Raw genomic sequence first — 9760 nt, forward strand, 5'->3', positions numbered from 1 at the left:
TGGGAAAGTGAGGCCTACACTTTGCAAGTACCTGGGTGGGGGAGCAACCCAACATTCCTGCTAATATCGTACTTCATTTTAGCATGCGTGTGATTTTTCCCCATAACTTTTCAGTACTCTTTTGTTCGAAATCCACAAACTATGTCATAGGAAAGCGGTTTTCTCTGGGCCTTTTTTGTGGTGGTTTAATTTCCCAAAACACAGACACATCAATGCTAAGTGTAGACTATTTGTCGGTATGGGATTAGCACTGGACTTCCCTATTCACATGACAATACAAATGAAAAGAAAAGGACTAAAATGTGTTACATTAAAAAGAGTGGTCAAAACATACAATATCTGTGCAAAAAGATTAGTTTCTAAACTGATCAATTTCCATTGAAAATTGACTATACTGGTACCAAACTACATTTTAAAGATTCACGGATAGCTTTCAAAGTGCATGTACAGCAAAATAAGTTATTTTTAATTTGTTTACTACCAGCAGCTGTGGCCCAATCAAATATCCTTTCACACAGAGCAGAAAAACAGGCTGTTGCAAAGCATGGTTTGTGTCTGGATTTCTGCTGCTGGCATCTAACTGGCATAGTAAAAAATGGTATGGAAGATGGACATCACAGCCATTGATCAATACAGATACTGATCCAATCCAACAGAAGCCATTTGTCTTGCCATCATCAACAAATATTTTCCAATCATTGGTCTTGTCAGTTATGAACTGGGTGGGAGAGTTTTCAAATCACCAGGGTGTGAATTATTGTTTAATAAAACACAATGCTAGAACTATTGTGTTTATAGCCATCAGGTTGTCGAACTTGTCACACCAAATTAAACGTCTTAATTGTCATGAGAGTGCAGCAGGTATATTTTCTACCTTAGACCCTATGCCTCCATTTCCTGTAGCTTAGTTGGCTTATTGCAAAATTGAGAGGGTAGAAAAACTAAATGACATAAAATTGAGTGTAAAATTATAAAAATCGGAAGATAGCTTAAAAATAAATACTGCCATCATCACTGTGCAGCATCTGCGCGTTTTACCTGAATGAGCCCGCAGTCACAACAGGCTACGTGTGAGTGACAATCACATCCATCACATAGCTTTATAAAGAGTCGCTGAAGCCGTGTAGGCGATAACACAAACCGTACTTATGCTAAATCCTGTGCACTGAGAAGGGCATATTAAATTTAGTCAACCTACTGCCATGAAAACCAACAGGATGAATCACACAGTTAGCCCATTTGCCGCAATGTTTTTTTTCCGAGTCACTGACACTGCCGAGTACGGCACAATTAAGCTACAGGTGGGCGAGCTACGGTCAGGTTGAGGACGTGTTTCAGAGAAGCCAATGGTAAATCACTGGGAATCTATCAATCCATCCAGCTTCAGCCTGATTTATGAAACTTTCTATAAAAGTCTGAAAGGCAATGTCACACAAAGAGGCCATTTGAAGTTGTTTAACAGGAGACAGGTTGCAAAGCAATGGGGGCTGGATCATTTGAACTGAATGTGAAGAAAACACCTCAGTGCTTTAAAAACGTGATACAGGTTAACAAATCACCTAATAATAGGAACAAAAAGGCATTTTATGTGGATAATGGGTTGGAGAAGGTTACTGTACTATTGATTATATATCTCAGTTCTCCATACAAATCTTTCTACAGTTCTCACTGGAGGGGACGTTTTATGAAATGCAAGGCAAGAGTAACATGTTCCTTCCATACTAAACTAAATTACAGCAGTAGCATCAATACTCTGCAAGTAATTACAGGCTTGTCAATGTTCTTAATACTTCTATTATATCCTCAGAGTCTTGCAAATAAACTACCTCCTGTGATAACGGTAAGGAAAATGTGACTTGACATACTTTAAAGCCTTGCCTGGGTTAAATTTATTGTTGCAAATACTTGACTACAATTGAAACCACCTGCGCTGGCCATTCTCTTTAAATAATCACCCACCAGATTGCGACTGTGATAGTATCCACACTGTGTTAACGTCCCGATGGGAGTGTGGTTCATAGGTAACAAAATCATCAACTGGGCAATAATACACCTGTTTTTCTCATTGTATGTGCGATACTAGGTACTGCAAGATTGTCTTTCCATACAACACCGATAAATCACAATAATTCACCTTTTTAGGAACTCTGTGATGGTTTTGGTCATTTAATAACTACATGTTCTTCTACTTCCAATATGTCGTACTGTGAATTACATTCATGAAACAGCACTGGTACCCCCCCTTCTTGGCTGACCAATAAGAAACAAGAAAAAAAACTAAAAAATGAAACATCAGAAAAGAAAGATATCTAACATCATCAAAGTATGAGGTCTTCAGACAAACACCCTGCACTGATAACATTATGGCTCCTACAGTAATGATGGGACATGTATACCGTTTCAGAGTTCTCTTCTGTATATAGGCATGGTAGTGAAGCAGTTAACACACAAAAACTAATGTGTGCGTGACACAATGGAATGAAATGCAGAACACACATGATGTTATAATCGGGTGAGCAAAGCAACAGTAAATAAAGGGAGTTATGGATATTCAACATGCAAGAGATACTGAATCAGACACTATAAAAGACACTAAGATAAAAGTATCCATCTTCGCTTCATCTCACTTGGGCAACACAAAAATGATATGCATTGATTTTAAAAAGACATCTCCATCTCCAATCCACAAGACCATCTGAGATTTTTCCAGGGCAATTACTGAGTGACTCAAATGTTCTGACTTCCTGCCACGCACCGGCACTACCCGTGACCATGCAGACAGCAGGGTGGCCCGGCAGATTAACGGGCCATCTGCAACCCAGCCTTGAGGTGTGTGGTGGGATTACGCTGCCGGAGCATTCAATGGGACTGTTTTATGGGTGGTTGTGCGAATAGTGCCCCCCTCCCCCAGCGTATTAATAATGATGAACGACACAACACCAAGCATGCAAAGGAGAAAGCTTTTAAATGGCCAGGATTTGATAGCCTAAAGCAGCCTGTCTTTCACAAGGCTAAGATTCAAACCACAAGACCTGAAGTGCTGTAGGGTCACATGCAGGGTAGCATGACACTCTTTTGTCACCAAATCTGACAGAGCCGACAGTCAGGATAGTAACTAACCTACAATCAAGGTCTTTTAAAAACCTATGGGCAGATATATTCAAGCACCAAATTAAAAAAAATAAAAATTAAAAATTAAAACTATTTTAGCATTAAAAATACATTTCGGGCAAACAAATGACATGGGAGTGGATCTTAAATTGCTATTATCGTTTTGAGTCATGGTAGCTTATGAGGAGGAATTGCCTGGAGAGATGTGTGCTGGAGGAGATGAAAACAGTTGACTTGTGTGTGAGCTCAGAAAGCCGTGTTTGAAGCTAGATCTCTCCATTTCACTCTCTCTCGTGGATATGGAGCTAATCAAACAACTTGAAACAGAAAATAGAAAACGAGAAAAAAGGAGCTCCTTCACAAGTACACACACATTATGAGATATCAAACCATGAAAACAAACAAATCTCAGTTGATCCCGATTTTAATCCACTGGCATTAAAACACAGTGAAGGACTAAGCCTTGAAGGTAAATGCATGTGTTAATAAACAGCTAAAGACACACAGAGAAAGGCTGTGCCAACTGTAAAACAAGTCTAAAAATTCATTTTGTTTTACATGGGTAGTAGTAGCTGAGATTATTAAAGAAATGAAAAGTGCAAGAGATTGGGTATTTGTTGTGCACATTTCTTTTGACCCTCCAGTCAGGTGTCAAGACTGCATAAGAACACTTTCAGAATCCGTAACAGCTTACAAATGCCACCGGAAAAAGAAAAAGGATCCTAAATAGCTGTACAAAAGTAGAAAATACTTGCAGAAATAATACAGCACATAGAAACCCATTGTAATGATCTTCTCTTGTCTTACGGTACTCCCAACGTTAGCTTTTGTATTAAAATAAAAACCTAATATGTACTTTACATTCAGCCTCCAGCTCAAACATGTGTAATGCTTCAGGAAGAAGAAAATAAAGTTTCTGTTGGGAAAAGGGACGAATTTCAATAAGATTTAGGGCAACAGTCATTTTAGTTTTTTCTCTCTGATTAAAGTCCAAAATCATGCACATGAAACTATTCCAGGTTAAACAATTCCTGCAGCTGCCAACAAATGTGCCTCAAACGAAATCAACAAGTTTAAAGTCATACACATCTGCTTATCTCAGCCTATTCATGCAGACAGACACAGCTTCCAATAGCACTGATTTTGATGACGAACTGATCTGTCGAACGGAAGCTGTACGTCAGTATCACAGTTAGAGTAGAGAGCGCTCCTCCAGCAGTGAGGAAATGGCTCATCACACGCTGGTGGAATTGCAATTTTTCCCATATGCCATAAACACTATCAAAATCGGTAGAAAATCCGACATTTCAGACATTCATATGAAGAATACTAGAGGAAGGAGGGGCCAAAAAAGATGTAAACCCTTTTGCTCGGATCAAATGGGCCATTTATTAATTCTCTTTCACTTGCAGCCTGTCACACAGGGTTTGCACGACAATTCTGCACAAGTCCGTCAGCAGAGCTATACTGGCTTCCTGGGATGACCTCATACAGGCATGGCCCTGGGTTTCCTGCAGCTGCCAGTACCAAGCACAGAAATGACTGCTGTCACAAAGCTCTAGGGAAACATCAAAAGACCAGCGTTCCCCCGGCAGCCTCACACCCTGCCACAAGCGCCACCGCATTGCCCATCTGCTTAGGTGCATTACGCTGAGGCCAAGCCAAATAGCATGAATACTTTGCATTGTCATCTTTACTCACCAACATGCCTGATCCCTTCGAGTGTGAAATGCTAGTGAATGGATTGCAGCCAGTGACCGTTAATACATAAAAAAATAACTACATTAAAACTGCATTTCATGCAAAGTTACATGATGGACAAGGACTGAATTGGTGCTCTGCATAGTTCTTAGACCAGTGCTAGTTTAAACAATAGTATGTGCTCCTTAAGACTTAGTCTGAATAATTTAAGGGGTTGAATGACTGTAGAAAAGACCGATAAGGAACTCAGCGATTACCATCCTGACATCTGGTCATCGGGTCAATATGAGAAGTCAGGGGTGACCAAACCCTGGCACTGGAGGGCCATAAGGCAGCAGGTTTCTTAAAGATATATATTCAAATGTTGCATTTCTAACGACTAAGAACACACAAACTGTTTGGATTAATTAACCAAGTAACCTGTAAAATTCATAAGATGTCACCTTCTGTTACAATACTCTTTTAACTCTTCTTGATTCCAAGTATGAGATGACACAAAACGAACCCTGGGTTAAATAATATCAAGTGAATTAATATTTCTTATCATGAAATCATTCATTCATTCAGCTGCATATCACAAAATAACCCCCATTTCTCAAAAGAAGTTCTAATATGACAACAGACACTGAATGAAGATGCCGGTCTGCCTGCATTTTCCTCAGAGGAGTAGGCTTAAAAATAACCTGAGGTGACTCACTGCCAAGGGCCAGCCCTACAATTATTCTGCAATAAAAACTGAAAAATTGAAAAAAAATAATGTTCACGAAAATAAAAGTTTATAATTCATGCGTTTAAAACGTATTGCGTATTACCAGACCCAACCTTTGATGACAGAACCACACCCTGCTTCAACATATGCGTACCAGCAGCCAGGCTCAAAACTTACCCTGGGTGATAAAAGATACTGTGCGACCAGAAGCCCTATGATGCTTATGTCTCTTCATAAAGCAATGTGACTTTCAGAAAGGCCCCAAGTATGAATGATATATCCACTATTTCTCTCCATCCATCTACGTATGTGGATGTGTTAATAATTCATGATAAGCAGGTAGCTGGGTTTTTCAAAAGAAAGATTTGCACATTTCATAAATGAGTCATAATTACTCATAAACGTGCATTAAAAAAGAAAGGCTAGATAAGGCACATGTAAACTGACACATACTAATTATTGATAAGCATTTCCCTTAGGGTAGCCATAAGACCTTTAAACTGCAGCACTCAGTACAAGAAAATTGGAAGCTGTCAGTGTGAAAGTGATTTCCCACATTGGAAGTGATTCCCTTAGCAAAGTTGCTACAATTTACCTTGAAACACAGGAGATATAAATAAATGACATAGTAATAATAGCTCAGTCAAAAACAATATTGTAAAATATTTTTTTTCCCTTTCAAATCAGTATTGGTGACAGAACATGACAGTCACATGCGTGTGCCAAAACACATTTTCTCAGTGTTTTTTTAACACATTTTGTGAAATTTTTGCACATTTGATAACATTTTTTTTTTTTTTTTTGTACCAATTTCTTAATAAATCAATTGTTATCCACTGCCATCTGGCACTGCCTGCATGGAATGTCTTGCCCAAACTCAAAATGTCACTATAGGATGTCATTTCAGAAGACAAAAACAGTCTGGAGACACAAAGATAGTGGTCACAGATATGAATGGCATGTCCTGACAATTTGATCTTATTTGAAAACATACATCAGTGACCAAGGAGTTTAAGGTGCTGCATATCTTTTTTTGGGGTCAGTAGCAAACAATGGTTGCTTGGAGATGCATCTTTAGGTCCTCCTTTTGTAATTCACCCGTTTTATTTCTAAGTTAAGGAGTTGAAATACCTGGGCTGGTGTGTAAGCTCATTACATTGTTACCAAAATGTTTCTTTCTTTCTTTTGCTGTTTTTTAGGCATTTCAGGATGTGCACACCCTACCATTAAATGCCTTTTCCTGTCTTTATTTATTCGTTTATTGTTCTAACATTTTTGCACACATTCATCACAGATACAAACAATGTCCCTTTTGGGGGAGACATTTTTGATGTCAAGACCTGGCCTTCCAACCAAACACAAAACTGAAAACCCCACAAAAAACTATAACAAAACTACCAATCTTTAACTTATAGTTCAATATTTAACTATCAATTGGTACCATTCTGTCCCAATCCCCAAAACCCAAGAAGGTAGGAGTGTGAGTTTATGGATAGTGTCTTGGAGGAGAGGGAAAAAAAAAAAAAAGAGAAAGAAAAAAGGTCAGTGTCATGTTGTGATGCTAGAGCAGGGATGGCCAACCCTGTTCCTGGAGCACCACAATCCTGCAGGTTTTAAAGGTCTCTCTAAATCACCAATCACTGGATACCTGGAACCCGTGGACATTATGTCTGGTTAATTGAGCGAATTGCTGGGCTTAATTAGTTAGCGATTTGGATCAAACACAAACCAGCAGGCACTGCGGCTCTGCAGGACCAGGGCTGACCACCTCTGTGCTGGAGGGTGGTGGTGGGGTTGTAGTGACAATCAAACAGATGTATTTAAGTGAAAATATAGGCTCACCCCAATCCAGAAAGTCGGACACATTCTTCTCTCTCCTAAGCGGGGAGTTGATGCACTCATCATAGAGACAGACGAGGACATCCAGCAATGTCTCCACACTGCAGCACTGCCCATTGGACTGAGCCGGCCCGTCCAAAAGCAGCTGCTCCAGCTTCTTCAAACGCACCTCCCCGGACATGGTTTACAATAGACACAGATGTGTTTGGAAAAAATTATATTAAAATCTCAATCTGAACACTACGAAATGAGAATTACAATAGCGGAGCACAGCGATTGCTCCAGTTGGTGCAGGACCACCACCGGTTTGCCTACACCTACCCTAGTTGAGCCTGATGGTTAAAACTTCTCATTTGAACGCATTAAAAACGCATAACCTCACACAGACAGGAGAAAAGTAACGTTTCCGCATCGTTGTTTCTCTGTTGCTATGATTTCTGGAGGAATAGATACTAATATAAAGAAAGCCTAGACCCTGCCCTGCCTAACCGGCGATTGTAACGCCAGCAGTGGCAACAATGTTTCCTTTCCGATTGAAATTGGCCTCTTGCAGAAAATCCAATTAGGTAATTAATTCCCATGCCCGGATCAAACAGCAGTTAATAAAGGATCCTCCGAAGTTAGCAATCGGGTTTCCACAATGCAGCAAACACGGAATACCCCCAGAAAAAAAAAATGCATCAATGGCAAATCTGCCATATAAAAAAAGCCCCAAGCCCCTCCTCTGTTCAGTCTGCGATAGAGGAGGAAAAAAAAGACTTTTAGTTTTTATTCCATGTTTGGTCTCTGTCCTTCTTCCCAGAGCTGGCCAGGTTTAAAACGACCCTTTACACGGCCTTTTCATCTTCGCGTCCGTGCTGTGCGGCTCTGTTGGGCGGATATTTGGGACGGTTTTTGCACATCTCTCTCCGGATCCCTGCCTTCTCCAGTCTGGGGCTGTCTCGGTTACGGCTTGCTGCAGGCACAGTCGAGTCCAACATGGCGGCCGTCAGCAGCTGCTGCTCCACCAGGGAATGCAGGGATACTGGAGGGATGACCGAGCTTGTGAATGGGAATCTCAAGCCGGTGGAGGACGTCAATGGGCGATGCAGGAGTCAAGAGTGCTGTTATTCTACACGCTATCCACGTTGGAGGGCTGGTTTAAGCCTGTGGGAACATATAGGGATATATCGAGGTTATTCCACGCAGTCCCATTGTGCTAAGCATGAAGGAAAGAAAGATTGAGCAGGGCAGAAAGGCACCATAAATATACTTTATGACCCACTTAAGATGAATGTGCATTTTCTGGGATGGGATTCAAACGCAGCTTTGTGTAGGACAGAGCCAGAACCAGAACTCTTCCCTCACAGTGTGTTTTGAGCTTTTTTTTTCCCTTTTAAACTGACCCTGAATAAAAATATTGCTTGATTTGTTTGGTCACATTGTATTTCATTGTGATTGGTGTTCACCATGTCATAAACCAAACCTTTGCATATGGTTAACGCACAGCTTTTTGACAGGTTCTTCGCAGTGTGGCCAGAGTTGATGCTAGAGATGATTGCCAGATATATTGACATTTCTCATGCACCTGTGACCAGCAGTGTGGCAGTGCTCTCCTGGGAAGACTGTCCCTTTCATGACAAAGCAATCTGGAAGAAAGCCTCCAGCAGAGAGACCAGAACAACAACAGGATCCTACTAGTCATTGTGTGCACTCACCATAGCGACCCACTGCACCCCTATGTAAATGGACACAGACTTAGACACTGCAGTTGGGTCATATTACAAATCAGTTTGTCAGTTTGAAATTAATTCCTATGATCAGCATAAAGTGGTAAACACGCCTGTTAGGTCAGGTATTCAGACAGCACATCCTATGAATAGGGGATATTACATTTAACCACACAGTTTGTATTATTTGACTGTCAAGTTAAATGCTGTTATTAAAAAAGTGTCCTTGAAAATTGCTTACAATTTTTTCCCATATATTCTCCACGAAGATGGTGCTACATGACCACAGTCTGAATGAGGATATCATGGCATTTAACCCACTCACCGAAGGCTAGATTTAAAAATGTGCATCGGCACAAAACTGACTTTCTCCCCACTGATTTATGCCTGTGTATAGATTGTAATATTAGGAAATGGGAACCCAAAAACTCAGATTTGAGTCTGACCAAGCTACAGTGATCTGCATCACCAGCTGAGAGCAACCCATCCCTGTCAACTAGTACTGTAGGAACTGGGGATTGGATTTTCTTTTTTTAATTGGATCGAAAACAACAGCGTAACTTATTTTTGTCATTTATGGACATGGCCAACGCATATTGGCAGGAAAGGCAAGGGTCTAATGAGTCTTAAACTGCAATTGTATCATTATAGCAATTGCTCTCTTCAGTGTCACACCAAGCACTTGCTTGCT

The 9760-nt window shown here is 40.5% G+C and overlaps 1 protein-coding gene across 3 annotated transcripts in view; it reads right to left on the bottom strand.

Moving 5' to 3' along the window:
• Window positions 1–8387, bottom strand: part of LOC136720763 (serine/threonine-protein kinase MRCK alpha) — a 110103-nt gene extending 101716 nt beyond the window's left edge. For 2 of the 3 annotated variants that reach the window (XM_066697399.1, XM_066697397.1), the window contains exon 1: window positions 7364–8385. In XM_066697399.1, coding sequence (XP_066553496.1) covers window positions 7364–7541 — 178 coding nt within the window. In that variant the 5' untranslated portion in view covers window positions 7542–8385. Of the gene's footprint in view, window positions 1–7363 lie in introns of all 3 variants that reach the window. The other variant, XM_066697398.1, reaches the window with a different exon arrangement.
• Between the last annotated feature and the right edge of the window lie 1373 nt (window positions 8388–9760).

The sequence above is a fragment of the Amia ocellicauda genome, chromosome 1 (assembly GCF_036373705.1).
Source record: "Amia ocellicauda isolate fAmiCal2 chromosome 1, fAmiCal2.hap1, whole genome shotgun sequence".
Classification (NCBI taxonomy): Eukaryota; Metazoa; Chordata; class Actinopteri; order Amiiformes; family Amiidae; genus Amia; species Amia ocellicauda.